We start from the raw sequence: 22,150 nt of genomic DNA on the forward strand, positions 1-22,150 counted from the left end.
TCTAGACGGTGTCAGGGGAGGTGCTGCTGATTAATAACACACACACACACACAGGCTGGAGGTCTCTCAGGACCCTCAGACACCAGCACTATGAAGATCTTCTCATAGCAACAAGTCAGAAACTATGTGATTGGTGTTGTCTTATATTGATATTTTTAGCAGCTTTGTCTAGTGGCTGGGGGCGGAGCAACGCTCTTTCGGACACTTTTCTTACGTGACATGACGCCTGGATGCATCCCCATGTGTAGAAACATATCAAAAAGCCCTATTTTAACTGCAAAACGTCATTTTTCTCTTCAGAAATGAATGAAAACAGATGAATAGTCATGCATGTGTATGACTATCCATTATAGTTGCACATTACTTACAGACACATAGTCTCCATGTTAGAAAGTATTCCGTAGCAAAAAGCATCCAATATGCCGTGTATCGTTCCATTTGTGTGCCCAACTGTGTCACAAACTCAAATCAATGAATGATTGCGGCCAGTAGGTGTCGCCAAACCACAGCTGAAACCATGGAAAGGCCAAAGTATTTCGGGACTTGGACTGTTTTAGTTGATGTAGTGAGCGTGTGCAAGAAAATTGAGCGTTTCAGTGTCTTACCTCAGAGGCTCCTTGTCCACAGTTGCTGTCTGACGGCCACAGACATCCATCCTACGCAAAAAGCAACAAAGACTTTATGACATTATCAGGAAAAAGAACCTCATTTTAGTTGAAATATTCAAGTAAAAATTTTGGTTTGCTTTTTTGGAACATTTCTCATTTTTGAAAAAGTTTTAATGTTATGAATGAAGTCAAAATATTATGGGAATAAAGTCAATTATGGGAAAATTTACAAGATAAAAAAAAGCCAGCAGAAATGGAGAAACCAGCAATAATTTAAAAGTCTAAATATTAAGAGGAAAAACTTGCAATCTAACGAGAAAAAGTGGTAAAATTATGAGGAAAAATAAACATTTTTGGTGAAAAAGCTTGACTATTGTGTAAATAAAGTCATAATATTACAATAAGAACATGTAAAACTATTTAACAAGAAAGTTTAAAAACTTGGGGGAAAAAAAGTTACATTTTTCTATCTTTGCTATTTATGTATTTTGTAAATTTTATTTATTTATTGATTTAGTTTTTCCAACTGGACTCTCTTTTTTATTATTATTTATTTTTTTCTATTTTTTCTATTTTTAAATTTTTCTTCAAAATGTATTTATTTCCTTTTTGAACCTGCCTGCATGTGCTTGGAATGTGGGAGTACTCGGAGAAAACCCTCACACGCGGGGGAGGACATGCAAACTCCACACAGAGATGCCCTACGGAGATTCCAACCCACATCTTCCACGTCTCCTGACTGTGTGGCCAACATGCTAACCGCTAGGCCGCCGCGCGCCCCAGTATCATTATGATTATTATTATAATTGTTATTATTATTATGTAATATTTACATAAATAGCGAATGGCAAATAATGGACGACTAACTGATACGCCCATGAAAAGGTCTATTTCTGGCACACGGCTCGCTCCCCTCCCTTTCCACACCCACCTGCCAGCTTGACGGTGACGTTCTCCTCCGATTTGGGATCAACATTTGCAGTAAAATCATTGTTAGATTAGATTCAGCTTCAGAACCTTCCTCTTCTCTCTTCAATTGCCATTGTTCACAATCCAGGTTTACGCCCCCAAATGTGCTTGACCCACGTATCGCTAAGCACATGTAAAGCACACACATGGGTATACGTGGGTACCGACCTGCTGCAGGGCACGGTGGTGGCGGCGGGCGTGGCTCTGCCTGGTGATGAAGATGGAGAGCTTGTAGTGGTTGAGCAAGCAGACGATGACCACCACCATCACCGTCATCACCACAATGATCACCACAATCTGAACAAACTCCACTTCAGCTACACAAACAAGAGAGAGGCAAATCCAGGCACACACACACACACACACACACACACACAGTCATGTTTTCAGTATCATGGTGGTATAAGTACATATTAAATTAAATTGCAGGTGTCACATGGCTTAGCATAATATTTCTCTGTTGTTAGCATAGTATTTCTATGTTGTTAGTATAGTATTTCCCTGTGGTTAACATACTATTTCTCTGTGGTTAGCATAGTATTTCCCTGTGGATAACGTGATTTTTTTGTTTTTTAACAAACTCTCTTCAGTGTAATAGTAATTTATTGACGGTCCGTAGTATAAACAACCAGCGGTAAGAGCAGCACTTCCTGTGCGAGTTCCCCGCACCATGACACAACAGTCCGGGACATGTCTGCATGGTGGTGCTGCCTTTTGTTCTTCTTGCGGGTGGCGGTGGTCGAATGGCAACCGGGTTTGAGGTGCATAACCGCACCTACCGTGTTGGAGTGTGGCCCAGAGTTACCAACGCGATACAGCAAAATCCAGCGGCTCGGCAGATGACATCCCTAGTATATTATGAGTTTGAGGACACTCAATGTGGTATTTATACAAGCATAAATAAAATGTATTTCATATTTGTCATATAAATGAACAGCTTTTTTCATGTATTTTTACTTGTAAATGTATTCTATTGATTATAGATTCTATCCAGTACAGTGTTACAATTATTTCATCTGAATGATTATAAATCATTCATTCTTAATGAAAAGAAATGTTGTTGGTATATTGATATCATTATAAGGACAAGCATCAGTAAAATGTAATACACATCATATAAATACATATTTTCTTTTGAATTTAATTTCTTTTGTATTGTTTTTAATTCTAACTGTATTCTATCCATTATTCTGTATCCAAGACAGTTTTACAAGGATTTCATTTGAATGATTTTAAGCCTAATTTGTTCTTTCTCTCACTAATGAATTCTTCGTGGAATGAAAGTTTGTTGGTATATTGTAAATATAATATATATATATATATTATATAATATATGCTATGATATGGCCAGACTTTTAGGGACACTCAACACGGTATTTGTACATGCATAAGTAAAATGTTGTATTTAATATATATAATCATAATATAATACAAATATTTTCTTCTCTAATTTATTTATTGGATTTTATTTAGAAGCTAATTATATTAATTATACTGTACATAATACAATTTTACTGTTATTTCATTTGAATTACTTCTACAGTTATGATTTATTTTTAAAATTAAAAATTTTTTTGGTATACTGTATGTGTTTTATGTTATATGTCCACACACTGTATATGGATCAGTATGGTATTTCTATCCTTATGAACAAATACAGTACAATGATTTATACTGCATGCATGCATAATACGTATATGATCATTTATAGATCATATATTGATTATTGATTATAGATCATATATCGATCATATACATAATGATAATTAATATAGAATATTTAGATATATGATTTCTATCATATACTAAATAATACAGTATATGTAATGCAATTGATATTTCATTTCATCAGGAAATGGAGATAAATTCATACTAAAATGATTTTGTTGATAAAAATGGACAAGAATGGGAAAGTTTTCTGCTGCAAAATAACATCAGAAATGTCCGGTGTAATGGTTTCATTTTCATCCGCAGGGCTAAAAAAAACACTAAAATCAGTCTGCTGGTTTTAACCCTTACTGGCCAGCAGGGGGCATCATAAGTCAAACTCCATCCCTAAATGCATGACGTGCAACCCCTTCAACCTCCCAAACAAGTTCTTCGTCCTGTCTGTGTGCAGCGGGACACGTTTGTTGTGCCGTCACTTTGTTCTTAAGGACACGACCTTGTCTGAACTCTGACACATGTCATGCACTCGTGATGTGTGGAGAGTCGGCGTGCACCCGAGCGAGCAAGTAATGTCTGCCACAAGTGGAGTGCTTGCGTATTCTTGCAGTTCATTGGTTCCAGAGCTGACCGTGAAAATTGAATATTATCATAGATAGAGTGTAGAAAACCTGTTGACAACCTTCTAAATCCGCTTTTTAACATTATTAGAGCCCTCTAGACATGAAATAACACCCCTATAGTCACCTTTACACTCTTATTACCCAAAATAGTAGACATAAGAGAAAATAAGACATAGAAAACCTGTTTGCCACCTTCTAAATAAACCTTTTAACATCATTAGAGCACTCTAGACATTAACTAACACCCCTATAGTCGCCTTTACACTCCTTTTACCCAATATAGTCGACGTAATAAAAGAAAATAAGACATAGAAGACATACAAAACAAGTTTGCATGTTCTCCGTGCGTGCGTGGGTTCTCAGGGTACTCCAGTCCCACATTCCAAAAACATGCATGTTAGGTTAATTGGCGACTCTAAATCGTCCATGGGTAAGAATGTGGATGTGAATGATTGGGTGTCTATATGTGCCCTGCCATTGGCTGGCCACCAGTTCAGGGTGTACCCCGCCTCTCGCCAAAAGTCAGCTGGGATAGACTCCAGCATACCCGCGACCCTAGTGAGGATAAGCGGCATAGAAGATGGATGGATGGAAGACATAGAAAACATATTCAACACCTTCTAAATACACTTTTTTAACATTATTAGAGCCCTCTAGACAAGAAATAACACCCCTATAGTCACCTTTACACGCCTATTCCCCAATATAGGAGACATAATAAGAGTAAATAAGACATATAAGACATAAATAACAGACTCACGCGTTAGCATTGGCTATTGTGTCATCAATGTAACATTAGTGACACCTAGTGACCAGTGTAGAATACTACATATCATCACTGGGTCATCTGAATGCCTGACTGCATATTTGTATTTTACTTCATTTAGCCATTTCAATGCTTGAAAGTATTTCTTAGTATACCGTCAAAATCTCATAGCGGCCCCCATGCCGAGTGAGGAAGGAAGCTGGAGGAGCAGTTGAGGAGAGAGGAAGGAAGGGTGAGGAGGATGAGAGAGTGCGTCCATAAAGAAGAGCGTGCAGCAGCAATGTGTTGTTATTACAAGACTAATCCACACCTTGTCCAAACACCAGCCTGCTGTCTGCTGCAAGCCTTCCTCCTGCACAGCAAGGCCACCCCGCTGCCCGCAAGTTAGCACGTTAGCATACTCTTACTTGTCTCACTTTGCTGACTTCCAGTTAACTACTTCTTCATTTTGAAAGGTGAATGTTGCCAGTGCAAAGGTTTACTGGTGGAAATTCATTTTACATTTCACATTCCATGTGAAACCATCGTGTGTGATGGTTGCTGGTTCGATCGTCTGTCGGTGAATAGATTTCAACACGTTTCTAAGACACTTCTACACTTCAATTCAGCGTTTCAGCGTCACCCTGCAAGGTCTACGTCAGGGGTCACCAACGTGGTGCCGGCGGGAGCCAGGTAGCCCCCACGACCACATGAGGTGCCCGCAAGCCTGCTTTTCATTCAGGTTTTCAGTTAATAATGAAAGAACAGTAGAAAGAAATGCATCCTGAAATACAAAATGTGAGTCGTGGACACCAGCAGTCCATTGCTTCATCCAGTTGAATACTAGCACATGCTGACTGGGTGGTTAGTCTTTGCGCTATACTTACTGACTAGCAGCAAACGAGCTCCTGATGGCAACATGAAATATTTTGTGTGACTATTGAGGCATTCTCGCCCACGTCGGGCCTGAAAGCGGAACGAGGCTAACGGCTATCTTTAGAGGAAGCACACTTCTTGCTCTCTGAGTAAGACATATCATCTGCGCTCGAACGACCTACGATACTTCTGTTTGATGAAGATGTTTGCTTCCTCACATCTCTCCACCTGACCCATAGCAGGAATTTTATCCTACATTTAACAGGATGCTCATTTACCACAACCACACTCAATCTCAGCTCCTCGCAGTGCACAAGGAGCGCACAAACATTACACAAGCGAGGCCATCAATAAAAGCACATACTTTCCACTGCCTGGCGATTGTCTTCTAAAACCATCACAAATCGTCTTTCATGTTCTACATTTCTTCTCCAACCGCATCCTGTTTCCTGCTACCATGATAGAAAATAACACCCACTGTTATAGTAGACTGGCGGTTACTGTGAAATGCGGTATTGCAGTACAGTAATCCCTTGCGACTTTGTAATTTGAATTTTGTGGCTTAGATTTTTCATTATTATTAGTCAAAAAATAGGAATTTTTAAGCAAATTGTAGGTATGTTTTGCCTCAGAGAAGCATTTTCAAGCACAAAAATGGTTTAAGGAAGTAAAATCCAAATATAAGGCATTCAGAAGACGCAGTGATGATATGTAGTATTCTACACTGGTCACTAGGTGTCACTAATGTTACTGTAATGTGTTAGTGTTCGGGGTTATGGAGGGTTAAGGTCCCTAACCCTTCGGGTTAAGGGTTAGGGGTTAGGGTTAGACAGAGTTAGGGGTTCGGGAGGGTTATGGTTCGGGGCTAGGGTTAAGAGTTAGGGGTTAGGGTAAGAAAGGGTTAGGAGTAGAGTTGTAAATGGAGTAAATCTTGTAAATGTGCATCCCTTTGAAGGAATCGTTCACATGAGTACAATGTTTTCACTAAATCATGCTACTTTAGTGTATTTTGTCATCTACTATGCGTTTTAAGCTGCACAGTGTAGTGTAGTGTCACTCCGATGACATTTGCGACTGATTAAAGTTATGATATTCACGTTAACATGTGGAAAATGTCCTTAAATAGCATTATGTGCTTACACATTAGTTGGATAGCCGCAAAGCCGTGTGAAACACATTTTGCTGGTCGATAATTGTGCTACAAATGATCGTCTATAAAGATGAGAGAGGTAATTCACATTTGAACCACTATATGGTACGCTAGACTAGTGTACCTGTGTGCGCCACATTAGCTGCCTGTGTAGACCCTGTCTCTGTTCAGAAAAAAAAACACAACAAACAATAAAAAACACACACACGCACACACACGCTGTCATGTAGTGTATTGTTAAACTAATGTAGGGGGTCATATTTGAGCTGGTCCACATATCTGTGGTGGCGGGTTAACCATTTTGCGCTGTTTCGTTTTATATTTACTCCGCCGCCTCAGTAAACGTTGACCGTTGGGACGGAGGCTCTGCTGCACCTCCACATTGGAGTTGTGGCATTCAGGTTAGAAAGTATGGCTTTTGTGCCTTCATTCATATTAGAGTTTGCTTGCTAACTTGCTAACTGCTAGCACTCTGTGTATCCATTCAGTACAGGCCCCGCCTCCACGGACTGAGACAAAGGCTGCCAGGGGGTTCACTTTCCCCGTCCATACAGAGAAACGAGGGAAAAAAACAGGCTTACATATATGCACACGTCAATTTATCCAAGGCCGTCAAAATGATCAATCTTGTTTTTTTAATCGTTCAATTAATCAATTAATTAATTACTCCACGAGGGCACACGTCTCATCACACCGGTGCCGCTTGATGCTAATTAGGCAGCTAAAGTCACTGCTAGCTATGCCGCCGTGGTTAGGTTGCACGACTTTTGGCAACACAGCTCATGCCCGTGGTTTCGGCACATGGAAGCCCTGTTCCCACTGCAAGGAATAACACAGGACGTGACAAAAAGCCCTCTAGACATGAAATAGCACCCCTATAGTCACCTTTACACTCCTATTACCCAATATAGGAGACATAATAAGAGAAAATAAGACATATTAAACATAAATAAGACATAACATAGACTCAAATTAGCATTGGGAGAGTTTTCTGGACAGCATACTTCCTTTGGTGGCTTTTGTCTCATCAATGTAACATTACTGACACCTAGTGACCAGTGTAGAATACTACATATCACCACAACTTCTTTGAATGCGCCTTATATTTGTATTTTACTTCATTTAGCCATTTTTATGATTGAAAATGCTGCATTGAGGCATGCAATATGCCAAATATATTTAAATAAGCATATTTTTGGACTAATAACTAAACCCTTAAATGGTTCAAAAACAATGATAGTGTGAAGCCGGGAAATTCAAACCACCAAGTGGGGAGGGACGATTGTACATTCAAGCTAGCTTAGCGGTTAGCATGGCTTCTCTTTCTAACTTAGCGATTCCTTGTCCTCCTCTGGTGATATTGATATGAAATGTAGTTTATTTGGCGCCATGCAGGCGAGGATTAGTAACTTACAGGAGCAGCTCCGCACTCTGGAAAGACATACTTTAGCTGAGCTAGCTAGAGCATTTTGCAAGGATACCATCTGGATGGGATTTCTCCGAAGGCGGTATCTGCAATTTCCTGAATTACTGGATTGGATCGGCCCCATCCCTTGTCTCCATGTTCTTGGTGCTTAACCTAAATTCAGTCCTCCTCAAACAGGCTGCGCTATAAAGCATGCCGAAGGTAAACTGAAGCAAAAATAAAGACGCTTTTTTTTTTTTGCTTAAACTCGATTCTCCTGAGAGCGCCAGCTAAGCTAGAGGCCTGCTGAGTTCACAGCCTGCTGCCCCCCCACACACACTCGTACACACCACCCTATCTGCTGTCGCCATGGTAACACTTCAGCATGGCGCCGTGATCAACAAAGCCTGGAGCTGTCGGGCCGCCATGGCAGCGACCTAGCTGGCATGCACACACTCTTGCACTCGCATGGTGGCACAGAGATACAAAACAGGACGAGAGACCAAATGAAACGCAGCCACACTTACACAGAGAGAGATGTACGGTATACACAGAGCGTGAGGGACTGACAGGAAGAGGAAACAAGTGTTAAAAGAGGAAGAAAGAATATGAAAGAGGAGCGACAGGAGGTGTCAGACGTGTGAACGCAGCTCAGACATGAAGACTGAGCTCAGGCAAATCAGTCTCGCTACAGAGGAACGCATTGCTAATCATCAGTGCCACACAGCGAGCATGGGCAAACTATGACCCACGGTCCACGTACGGCCCACCTTCCATCCATCCATCCACCTTCTTACGCTTATCCGCGGTCGGATCGCGGGGGCAGCAGCCTAAGCAGGGAAGCCCCGTCTTCCCTCTCCCCGGCTGCTTCGTCCAGCTCCTCCTGGCGGATCCTGAGGCCTCCTACCGGTCAAATGTGCCCTGAACACCTCCCCAGGGAGGGGTCCGGGAGGCATCCTGGACTTCTACTCTGAATTTCTCCCGGATGACAGTGCTTCTCACCTCATCTCTACGGAGGAAACTAGTTTTGTTCGCATGTACCCGCCATCTTGCTCTTTTGGTCCCTACCCGAAGCATATGACCATAGGTGAGCGTAGGAACGTAGATCCAAAATTGAGAGCTTTGCCTTTCGGCTCAGCTCCCTCTTCATCACAATAGACCAATGCAGAGTCCACATCACTGCAGAGGCTGCACCAATCCACCTGTCCATCTGGCGTTCCATCCTTCTCTCACTCGTGAACGAGAAGCTGAGTTACTTTAACTCCTCCACTTGGGGCAGGAGCTTATCCCCGACCCGGAGATGGCACTCTACGCTTTTCCGAGCGAGAACCATGGACTCGGCACAACTCTTCTAAATGATTTTATTACAACCATCACCAACCAGCTTTCCAGTGTCATGACGGTCATCCATCTGCGTCACAGCAGATCTGAGAAAACGAGGCTTTGGTACAAAGCAGAGTGGGGGTTTGTTTACGAGCCTGTATGACGATGAGGTACGGAGAAACATGTTTTATACGGCATTTGGCTGTTTTTTCCTTCTTGGTGTTTTTATTTGATTGTGGAGGTTGGTACGCAGATGATTCAAGGAGGGGGGAGATCATCTGGACCCCAGTAACTAGTAAATACTCGTCCAAAAAACAACTAATGGCCCAAAGTTTGCATACTGTTTGATCTCCAGCGTTTTCAAGTTCATACTTTATCCTTTATTCTCGTACATTTTGGGTAAAAACCCGGAAAATTCAATCACCCTAACCCTGTTTTTTCCATCTGCTTCTGGCTTGACCCCCCCCCTGCCTAATTTTACAACCCACTGTGGCCCACCAGTCAAAACCTTTGCCCACCCCAGGGCTAAATCCTTGTTGAGACCAAGTCCAGGGTCTGCTTTTGACAGAGCCACCTGGGGGGGCTGCCAGGATTTTGATGATTGCAGTCAATTCTCCATGGATCGGTGAGCTTCCCAGGAGGATTGTAAAAAAAAGTGTCCACAAAAATCTACACGTGCAGGTAGTCAACAGCGATCGAACAACGGGACGCACACCTCTCACCCTCAGGTCAGTGAATGGTGCAGACTGCGCACCCAGAATGTTTAACCACTTCAAGCCCGGCTTGAGAGGTTCCAAAAAGAGAGAATACATTTATTGTCTTTGCTGTTTCTTTATCTTAGCTTTTCTTTGCGCTTCTTGGGACCACATGGCTGTCGGAGAAGTAGTCAATGATCAAAACAAGAGCAGTGTAGAGACGCACAGCGGCCCTAGTGGTTAGCATGTTGGCCATGCAGTCAAGGGACCTGGAAGATCTGCGTTTGTACGTATCTCCGTTTGGGCATCTCTGTGTGGGTTTTCTCTGGCTTTTGGAGACTCTAAATAGTCAACAAACAAGAAGAGTCCAGTTTCTTCCATTCAGCCTTTGCGGATAAGCGTGACCTGGATGGCTGACAACCTACACGCACGTACCATAGCGTACCGAGGACATGAGAGACATGACACATGAGGATATTACAATATGATGTGTATTATCAATACTCCAAGGCTGTAGTAAGCAGTAGAAAGTAAAAGTAGGGGGTTTGGGGGCTGTGTATTCATCTTGTCAGTGATGTGACGCTTGGCTCCTGCCGAGCAGACATGGACAAACACTCCTGCACACGCACAGCCAGTCTCCCAGGTGTGTGTTTGTGTGTGTGTGTGTGTGTGTGCGCCTGTGTGTGTGTGTGGATTATCAGAACGAGACAGGCAGGATCGTGTCTAGACACCCCTCCCCCTTCACTGAGCGACTGAACCAGACTGGAAGGGTCAGACTAATGTCAGGGTTAGAAAGCGTGTTTGTACATGTTGACCGGGTTCAACCTGGGTCGGTGTGTGTGTGTGTGTGTGTGTCATACATTTTGTATGTTCAATTCGCGGTCCTTACTTACAGATTCAACGATGTCTGACACGTTTGAAACATGGAGTCAAAGACCCCCAAAGAGCAGTTTGAGAGTTTAAGGAATTATAAAAACAGGTTTTGTTTTAACATTTGTGGGTGTCTGGAACTGATTCATTGGATTTACATTATTTCTTATGGGGAAAATTGGTTCGGCTGGGGTACTTTCAGACATGGTGTCGCACTTTCTGGAAGATTTGAATGATGCGCTAACCCAAAGGTGACCAAAGTGCAGCCCGTGGCTGTTTTTTGATTGGCCGGCAGCACATTCAAAAAATATAACAACAAAACTAAAAAAAAACCCAGCAATACCAAAAATGGAAAAATCAGCAGTGATTTTGCAAGATTAAAGTCAAAACATTAAAAGACAAAAAGTTGTAATCTAACGGGAAAAGGAATTATACGACTTGTACGAGAACAACATTGTAATTTTATGAGGAAAAATAATATCATTTTAGTAGCATAAAGGTGAAATATTAAAGAAAGGAGTTGTTTGTTTCAAGTTGTAATGTTATGAAAAAGAAACAAAATAACGGATAAAGGTTGCGGAAAAAGTTTTAATGTTACGAGTATGTGGTCAAAATATTATGGGAATAAAATCACAATTAGGAGAAGAAAGTTGAAATAGTCAGAAAGTAAAAAACAATAATAATAAGCAGAAATGGAAAAAAAAAACATCTTCAATTTTAGCAGAGTAAAGTCAATATATTAAGAGAAAAAAGGTGTATTCTAACGTTGCAATTTTACGAAAATAAAGTTCTAATGAGAGGAAAAATTATTTTTGTTTTTATTTTAGTAGCATAAAGTTGACATATTAAAGAAATAATTTTTAAAGTCGTAATATTATGAGAAACAAACAAAATAACGAATAAAGTTATCATTTTTGGAAAATTTGCTTGCGGAAAAAGTTATGTTACAAGAATAAAGAAAGAAATAAAGAAAAAGCAGAAGAAATGGAAAAAACTGCTGCAATTTTACAATAATAAAGTAAAACAAAAATTAAGAGAAAAAAGCTGTTTTCTAACATGAAAAAAGTTGCAATTTTTCGAGAATAAACTTGTAACATTATGAGGAAAAATACTGTCATTTTAGTAGCACAGAGTTTAAATATTAATTTTTTTAAAGTTATAATATTATGAGAAACAAACAAAATAAAGTTGTTTTTGGAAAATAAGTTTGGGGAAAAAGAATACAATATTATGGGAATAAGGTCAAAATGTTACAGGATTATTTAAGAAGAAAGTTTAAATATTTGGAACCCCAAAAATGGGGGAAGCAAAAGCAAAGATTGAAGTTGATATTAATAATGTGCCTTTTCAGCTATATGACAAAGCTGAGATGAAATATATACAAGTTGTTAGCATATCTACATGTGTTGCTTGACAAAATATCAAAGTGGCAAAGTTGCATCCTTTCATTTTTCACTACGTGGCCCTCGATGGCGAAACAGGCTTGCACTAAGCAAGGTTCCACTGTGTCTATATTAAGGGTGCAACCATGCAGGTGACGTAGCATGTCGTAGTATGTTGTGGCGTGTTTCAAACTCAAACAGTTGACTGGCAATGAGGGTTTTCCTCATCCGCTCCCCAAGCAACAACACCGGCAGGACTTTGGACACTGTGTGCTTTTTCATGTCCTGTTAGCTGATATCCTTCCTACTGCTTTCAAAACAAGACAAGAAAGCAAAAGGACATCCAAAATGTAATATGTAGCAATCATCCATTGCTAAACAATCGTGCAAGCGAGTAGCAAAGCAAATCTTGAGACATGCCGACAATGCTCATGGACAAGTCAGGTATGTAGCTGCAAGAAGCAGCATGCATTCATGAATTAATTATCACTAAACCCTCTCAGCTATAAATAGACACAGTGTCATCCTCTTAACACCTGTGCCATGTTTTCTCATGACAATAAATCAAGTTTTGATATCATGCCTGGACACATCCCGGTGTGTAGAAACATATCAAACAGACGTATTTGAACACCGACATGAATGAAAATAGACTGAAAATCATACGTGTGTATTTAGTTAGTCAGTGGCTGACGCAGCAGCTACAATCTCGAGCGAGACATACTCAGTGTCCTAATGAAACAGCACTGCTGTCTTTCTCAATCCACACGGGCGTCATATCATTATCGTTCTATATAGCACATTACTTACAGACAGTAATGTATTAAATGGTAAATGGTCTTGCACTGGTACAGCACTTTCCACCTCCAAGGCGCTCAAAGCTCTTTGGCACTGTTAGCATGTTTACCTACTGATGACGCAGCATCAGTATCTTGCCCGAGGACACTTGGACACGATCATGAGTGGACGGAGGATGGAATCCACAACCTTGAGGTTGGGAGATGACCACTCTACCACCTAGCCGTGCCGGCCCATATTAGAAAGCATTCCGTTACAAACAGCGTGCAGTAGGGTCTGTAACAATCAATTGCTGTGCCTAACTGATCACAACAAGCTCAACTCAATTAATTATTGCAACCAGTATGTGACACCAAAGAACAACCACCACCCCGCTTTAACTTCAACATTCAATCAAGTATTGATATATAAGTAGCACTTGACTATAAGCCGCAGGACCAGTCAAACTGAAAAAAAAGTGCGGCTTATACTCCGGAAAATATGGTATATCACGAGTGGCCAGCATGGTATCACCTGTCAATCAACCTAACTGGCCATCAGACTACTGTAAAGCAATCAACATCAAGGGTTGGGTATTCATGGAATGATGAACTGCAGCAAAAACACAGCATAGCTATGAATGACTTCTTCAATGTTGGAAGAGTACACAGGAAACACAGAGAATATTGTCCAATCATAATGTAATATAGAAGCCTCACGAATATGAATAATTCCCCAGGGAGGCATCCGGGAGGCATCCTGACTGACCCACCTGAGCAGCACTTCTACTCCCAGTTCCTCCCGGGTGACAGTGCTTCTCACTTTATCTCTAAGGGGGAGCCCAGCCACCCTACGCAGAAAACTCATTTCCACCGCTTGTACCCCCAATCTTGTCCTTTTGGTCACCACCCAAAGCTCATGTCCATCGGTGAGGGTAGGTACGTAGGGCCACCAGTATATCGAGAGTGTTGCCTTTCGGCTCACCACGATAGACTGATTGAGTCCACATCAATGTAGAAGCCGCCTGTCCAGGTTGCATTCCATCCTTTTTTTTGTTGACTGGAAAGGACGCACATGGCAAGAGGTCTGCTGTCGATACAAGAGTTTTGAACAATTTCGGTGCTTTCCACACTTCGGGAACACAAGATCAGAACAGCTTGCTGACACCCTCAACTTGAATTCGGACAGGCGAGAGGTACAGATTATTTTTTAAATAAACAAGTTACAAGTGCTGAAAGCTGCTGGCAAGTCAAGCTAACCGGCTAACTGCTGAAGCTCAAAGTGGTTGCCTAGCAACGAGGACATTCTGACTGTTGGATGAGGAGGATTTCATATTTCATATTTATAATGGAAATTCGGGGTCCAGAACCATATGAACTTGTAGATGACAAACATTGGATGTTATTTTGCGCCTTGAAAGAGGAGATGTAAGAGCTACAGGAGGAAACTGCAGCACAAATAAGGCAAGATCAAAGAGACCTGCTAACACAGATTGGAAATGTACAATGGCAGAACAACAGCCTCAAGAAGAGATTCTCTGAGATCCACCATGAAGTCATAAACATTAAGGAGGAAAATAGAGCACTGTGCAAGGATACCAAGGCACTACAAGATGATATCAAGGTACTACAAGATGATCATGTTGCCTTGCGCGCTGGTTATAAGGAGATTAAAAACCCGGAATAGAGAACCAGATAAAATAGATGTGGCTTCAACAAGGTACCCCGAGGTACTTAAACTCTTCCGCTTGGGGCAGGATCTCATCCCCAACTCCACCCTCATCCAAGCGAGAACCACGGACTCAGATTTTGGAGGTACGGATTGTCATCCCGGCCACTTTGCTTTGCTTAGCTACAAACCGAAGATGAGAGCTGAAGATCACAGACCACATCATCTACAAAAGGCAGAGAAGCAGTCCTGTAGCCACCCAACCGGATCCCTTCAACACTCTGGCTGGGCCTAGAAATTCTGTCCATAAAGGTTTTATTTTCTTACTCTCCAGATAAAGGCATGTCTTCCACATGCTATCTAATTGTGCTGAGCCGACAAGGCCAAACAACCACGCTCGTGTTGATAAGTTGCTCCATAAGTCCCTTCCTCCTCTGGGTCGCCTACTCGCTGTGGAGGTGCTGAAGAGCACCTCCTTCCCAGAACACGAGGCCATGGTCCAGGATGAACTTGGTATGGTGCTGAGCAACAGTTGCAGACAGGGAAACTACTAGAAAGGACAGCTGCAGATGTAGTTCTGTATGTTTCTGTTGTTCTGTTCTTGTTGTCACAATTGTTGTTGCTGCTGTTGTCCTTGTCTCTTGTCTCTTTTTTTTTTGTCCCCCTCTTATCCCCCCCCCCAAAAAAAGTGCAGCCTGCTTTTTTTTATTGGCCCATGGCACATTCTAAAAATATAATTTAACATCAACAACAGCAAAAATGGAAAAATCAGCAGTAATTTTATTCCAATAAAGTCAATACATTCAGAGGAAAAAGTTGTCATTTAACGAGAAAAAGTCATAATTTTATGACAACACTGTCGTAATATTATGAGGAAATATAATGTCATTTTAGTAGCATAGAGTTGAAATATGAACAAAAGACATTTTTTATAGTCGTAATATGAAAAACAAACAAAACAACATAGTTTACATTTTTGGAAAATTATGCTGTGGGAAAACTATTACGATCATAATATTACAAGAACAAAGTTGAAATAGTTGGAAAATTTAAAATTTAAAACAGCTGTAATTTTACGAGAATAAAGTTCAAATATTATGAGAAAAAAGTCCTATTCTAACGAGGATTAAAAAAAACGAGAATAAAGTCATAATATTACGAGGATAAATAATGCAATTTTAGTAACATAGAGCTGAAATATTCAAGAAAAAAGATGTTATTTTTTAAAAAGTCTTAATACTATGAGAAACAAACAAAACAAAATCAAGTTGTAAATTTTTGGAAAATTAGGTTGAGGAAAAAGTTATAATATTACGGGAATCAAGTTACAATATTTTGAGAAGAAAAATTTGCCAGATTATTTCAATAGAAAGCTGAAATATTTGGAAAATGTAAAAACAACAACAGCAAAAGTGGGACAAAGAGCAAAGAGTGAGGTGGATGTGAACAATGACGAAGCGCAGATTAAATATGTAGACGTTGTGAGCATGTCTACATGTGTTGCTTTGCTAAATATCATCCTTTCATGTTTCAAAAAGTTAGGACACCCCTGCATTAGAATGTGGTTAAGTGCTAATGAAATGAATCAGTATAGAGCCTGGCATGTTTCTATTGTTACATTCTTCTGTGCCTTTCTAACACTCTACGCTGCTCCCTTCCGCCCACACCTCCATCTTTGTTCATCTGCTGCGTGATACTGTATGTGCTAGCATCACTGAGGGAGTTCAACTCAAGGTGAAGAGTGGAGAATGAAAAGAAGGCACCGACTTCAATGTGCTAAACTCTGGTCCAACACACACAGAATGGAATCTGAGATGTGTACAATACAAGCAAAGCCTGTGCATGCACACACACACACACACACACACATATATTTTTCATCAATCCACTCTGTGAAGATGATGATGATGGATTCTGGTTTGGTCAAATGTGAGACAAGTCACGGTTGATGGTAATTATGGGCCTGCCTGCCCAGCAATGGCAGCATTGGAGGCTGCTGTTCCTGCTCATACTTATTCTTCACAGATCATGGCTTCTTCTGTATTGAAAAAAAGCATGTCTGCAATACGAAAGCTAAGCCAACATATCCCAAAATATGAGGTAACCATGGCGCCAGGCTAGTCCATGCAGCCAAAATATCACACATGACACATGAGGCCAAATTTTATGGGGTACACACAAAATACGGCCATGGTAGCTGTTAGCATGCTGGCTATTAGCTTTGTTAGTACAGTGGAAACTTGGTTAGTGAGGTTAATTCGTTCTAGAAGTCTAACTCTAACCCAACTCCAGTGGCGGAGCTACTCTCTGGCCACCGCAGCGGCCACCCCCACGGCTGGGGGACAATTTTGACAAACACGGCTCTGTGGTGCAGAACATGAGTGCATTCATTTCACTGCAGCACATAACTCTCCGTGTGGAGGAGCTGTCAATAAAAGCGTGTCTTGCATGAACTGCGAGCGGTAGATACATTTTCCAAGATTACTTTGTTCGGTTCCGCTCAGGTTTTCTCACTACATTGACTTTGACATCAATTGTGAAGCGTGGTTCAGCTGTTCATATTGGAAGCTCTCTGAAGCAGCATAAGTGGGCATGTAAACCAAAACAGGAGAGCTGATCGGCATCCACTTGCGGATTATGCCCGGCACAGGTTTGGCCGCCATGATAGGGAGCAGAAACCAGAAAGTATGCATTGAAAACATGTCCTCGGCACACTGCTCAGCTATTAATTGCTCTAATAGATGCTCCAAAACTGTTGGACGGGCCAACCTGGTCACTCTGCACTGTGTTTCATTTGAATTTGTGCGGGAATCGTGAATAGTTGTTTGTTCGCTCAGCGGCACTGATTATATACTTTGGTCTTCTATTTGATTGGGTTTACGATCGGGTCATCGGGTTGTATTGCATGCTAACTGCACCTTAAAGTTAGTACGATTTTTAACCGTCTCAGGATTAGTAAATAGTCGCATCCAAACGGGAACATATTACCGGGTGAAAACGATGCAATACACAAGGTTCGCCTACGTGTGGCGCTGGTAACATACACAGACACAACCACGTGACACCAAGAAGAAGAAAGAACGCATAACAGTTTGTCGTCTTCCACTTGGCCGGTTTGTTTAGACTGACGACAAACTGGAATTACTTTTTTTGGAGTATGAGACAACAAAATACCAGGAGAATGTTGACTGGTGTGAGTTTGTGGTGACAACAGAATGCTGTCACTCTTTTACTATTGTGAACCTTCACCTTGCTATTTTCTGTTTGAAATGCATTTTGGAACACCATTTTGTCTTCAGGAGACAAAAGTCCTTCTTTGTTTCCACTTTTACAGTGAATGGTGCGTGAAGTGTTCCAGTGATCTGGTGAATGTGGCTATGGAGGATGGAAAATGAGCCTCAAATACAAACTACGCACACACCTCCGGAAAGTAGGATGTTGCAGGTACTTTACCAAATGATGCCCTGATTAGCTGTGCCATAGATTGTGGTCATGTGTAAGAGTTTTGCTCAACGTCAAGATATACTTCCATATATTCCATAGCTTCACTCAGATGACCAACCTTGCACAGTTTGTGCCACGATGTGGTGGGCAGGTGTCATTTTGATGTTAGAAACATCTAAAAAATGTTGACTACTCCACTGAAAATCATGTCGTATAATTTCAGATAAACACGGAATTCAAGCGCATCACAACCGCGCCACTTCAATCAAGGCTTCTGTCGCAGCTTGACCTCACTGACAGTCTGCTGAAAGTCTTTGCAAAGCAATCAGGGGAGCAGGGAACAAAATAGAAAGAAATGGCTGCCACGATGACAGAAAGAAATATTTTCAAGAGAGTTTTATTGTCATGTGCATGGTAAAACAGCAGTTATACCATGCAATGAAAATTTTATTCTGTTCATTCTCCCACGAAAAGAAAGAAAACACAAGAAAACACAAGAAAGAATAAGAACATAAGATTTTGATGTAACTATCACATGTGTATGCATTTCAATAGGTCAGTAAAAGAGTTGTGCATTCACTGCAACACTTAAAGGGTTAGTTGGGATTTGTGTGACATCCCTATCAGCAGTGTCGTCCATTAACAGTGACTTACCCCCCACTTCGTCCCACGAGCCCAGTTCTGGTCGGATTTCGGTGCTGAGGAAGGTAGTTCCGGTTAGTTGCTGGGGCCACTTAAAGGGATAGTTGGGATTTTTTTGTACTAGATTACTATTTTTACTGCCGATGGGGATGTCATACAACTTCATGTCAAAACATCCCAACCATCCCTTTAAGTAAAGAGTTTGGCTTCTCAAAACAAAATGCGTTCTTGCGTCGCAGTGGTCTTCATCCGCCCATGTAAACACTTTGAAACACATACACAACAATGGACAGGCGGTGGTGTGCAGCGATAGGACAGGGGAGAAAGTAAGGCTGAGCAATTGTGAGGTCTGATTTTATTTTTTTTTTTTTTGAGGAGGAGGCATTTTTATTATGCAGATGTATTACTCCTTTGAACGCATATCGTTTTCAGAAGCCAGACTAAATGACCCAGCAACTAAGCAGAACTACGTTCCTCGTCACTGAAATACGACAACGACTCGGCTCACGAGATGAAGGGCCCCCCCTTCATCCCGTCACTGTTGATGGACTACACTGCTGATGGAGATGTCACACAACTTCATGCCAAAAAATCCTAACTACTCCTTTACCTGCGTGTACTGATTCCACTGAAAGGACTCTAGTGATTTAAAACAAAAATATGTATTCACTGTCCCTCTGTGATTTTTACATCATCTCTGGAGATGATAGAAAGTCCAGGCCATATACGTCAGGTCCAAACAGGTAGTTTTAAATTATTGAGTTGATGCTGGTGTCACATGCAAACTATGCTACTGAAATGTGGGTTCAAATGTCTCTCTTTTCTTTAGGACGACACTGATGCTGGAAGGCAGTCCCTCGTAAAAGGACTGTGCATCTCTATGAATGGGAATCCCAACACCTTGGTGCAGGAGTACAAGGTGAGTGTTATTTGTGAGGAGATTGTGCCTTTGCTATATTACAAAATGTACACAGTTGACTTTGCTAGCCTACTCGGACTATTTTAGTCAAGTCAAACGTATTTGTAGTCCTCATTTAAAAACAACCTCAGCTGACCAGAGTGCTGTATATGAAAAACAGAAAATCCTGAATCAAATAAATGGTAAAGATGGACAAACATCTGTGCTATAACGCGGCACTAAAGTGGAACGTGCAGCCATCAGAGGCTCATGGCATAGCTGACCCTCATGTTTGTAACAAATGCTGCCGGTATAAATAAAAAAACAGGAGAGGAAGCAGGAAATCACAAGTATCCCTTTGGAGGGCGTACTCTTAATGCAGCTGCAGGAGAGGGCACGCAAGGTGCTGTGTATGTGTATATATGTGTGTGTGTGTGTGTATGTATATACAGTATGTATGTGTGTATATGTTTATATGTGTGTGTGTATATTTATCAAGAAATGTCACTTATTTATCTGGAAGCCTTTATATCTTTAACAGGACATGGAGTCTACGTCACCAGAAAGACGCTAGCCAATGACTTTTCTGATGTTGACGTCATCATCGAGGGCGTAGTGGTACTTCAAGGTCTGGATAATGTGGCCATTGCAACAGCCCCGCTGGTGCCCTCCTCGTTTCACACTCCAGGTGATACAAAAGTTGGATGCGACTCAGCTCTCGAAATAAGCCTTTGAGTTCATCAAGGAAAAACACTTGTCAGTAAATGTATAAATCTGCTTCAACCATTCTTCACTTAACATGTCATGTGAACCGTTTTTTGTGCTTTTTTTGGCAGCATTGTTCAATTTTAAGTTCTGTTTATCTTTTAAAGTGAAGAAATATAGAAAAAAGGAGGTTTAGTTGATTTGAATTGAAGTGAAGAACTTTGAACACTTTTAGGAACACTATTTGAAATAAGATGTCCCAATAAGGTCAGTGTTGGAATTTATTACACTACTGTGTTGCTCTTATTCCTGAATGAAAGTGTTCATTTTTATAATTGATTGGGATAAAAATTGTTAGTGATTGAAGTGAACTGTTTAGTGATTAAGAGGGTTTATAGAAGCGTATTACACATTCAAATAAGTCATTGCTGGAATGGTACTGGTAACTAAGGTTTTTCATTTTAAAAAGTTGTCTATAGTTGAATTGTTTAAAATGACGATCAACTTTCATTTTGACAGAGGTGTTGAACCTCACGTTTGTATTGTTCTCGTAAGATGGTTGCCTGTAACCTTTTTTTCGACAGAAATGATCTATTTTCTGTGCCAAGACTGAATTGATAAAACATTGAAAAACTGACATTTGTTCACTATTGAATTTTTTTACAGTGTAGCAGAAACGCCAGTTCAGTTCTTTACCTACTGTGACTTTAGACATTTTGTTTTAAAAGGTTACTCTTTGTTCCAGACAACCACTTTTGAAAAGAACAATACAATCTGTTTTAAGGTTTGTCTTTGGAAATCATGTAATAGACACCAAAATATAATAAAACATGTATTATAGAGGGGAAAAAGTATAGTATTGAAGTAAAAAAAATAGTATTAGAAGACATTTATTGAATAGTGTTGGAATAAAGTGATATAATTGTGAATTATCAAGATGCTACTAGACCTCAAATTACTTAAGCAAAACACATTTTGATCACATTGTATCAACAATACACAGGTTTATTTAATGTGAAAAATGGTGTTAACTCAACTCAATTGTTTCAGTTGCCACCAAAGCAAATCATCTGTGTGCAAACAATGTCCACTATTGAATTAAGTAAATCCAACAAGGGTTTTTTTCAGTGTGTATAAAGTGTATGGTGAGGGCTTTTACAGCCTTAAAACATATATAATCATTGGAAACACATAAACTTGGGTACTTGGCGGATTTCACTTATTGCGGGCTACTTTGGGAACCTATCCCTCGCCATAAAAGACGTAATACTGGAAATCCAATTAAATTCCAATCCAGAAAGCCACAAATGTCCAGACTGACTGCTACCTATTTTCATTCTGAATAGTACGTTTACAGTGGAACCACAGTCAGCGTACGCCACAGTTAGCGGGTTTTTTGGTGGAAAATTGATGCCAAAATGTTGCCTCGGCTTGCGTACATTCTCCGGTTAGCGTATAATATAGTGCGTGTCTTGTTGTGTTCTTAATACACTGCGTGAGTCCAAATGTGTTCACACAACGTCCTTGTAAGCATCCTATTTGCTTGCTAACACATGGAAACAGGAACCGGAAGTCAGCTCAGTCGCGCGACCTGGCTTGCTAAGTCCTGGCTTTAACATTTTGCATATCTTGGTACCTTAAGATTTAGCACTTTAGCAAGTGTCCGAAGAAGCAGGCCATGTTAGCATCGCAAAGCTCCAGTATA

The 22,150-nt window shown here is 40.8% G+C and overlaps 1 protein-coding gene across 2 annotated transcripts in view; it reads right to left on the reverse strand.

Moving 5' to 3' along the window:
• The window catches only part of LOC129184698 (low-density lipoprotein receptor class A domain-containing protein 4-like), a 39,233-nt gene that overhangs the window by 8,276 nt on the left and 8,807 nt on the right, over positions 1-22,150 (reverse strand). The window contains exons 2-4 of one of the 2 annotated variants that reach the window (XM_054780876.1): positions 20,301-20,469; positions 1,746-1,894; positions 606-656 (exon numbers count right to left, since the gene is read on the reverse strand). In XM_054780876.1, the coding sequence (XP_054636851.1) occupies positions 606-656; positions 1,746-1,853 (159 nt within the window). In that variant the 5' untranslated portion in view covers positions 1,854-1,894; positions 20,301-20,469. The remainder of the gene's footprint in view (positions 1-605; positions 657-1,745; positions 1,895-20,300; positions 20,470-22,150) is intronic. The other variant, XM_054780875.1, reaches the window with a different exon arrangement.

This window comes from Dunckerocampus dactyliophorus, chromosome 7 (assembly GCF_027744805.1).
Source record: "Dunckerocampus dactyliophorus isolate RoL2022-P2 chromosome 7, RoL_Ddac_1.1, whole genome shotgun sequence".
NCBI classification, from domain to species: Eukaryota; Metazoa; Chordata; class Actinopteri; order Syngnathiformes; family Syngnathidae; genus Dunckerocampus; species Dunckerocampus dactyliophorus.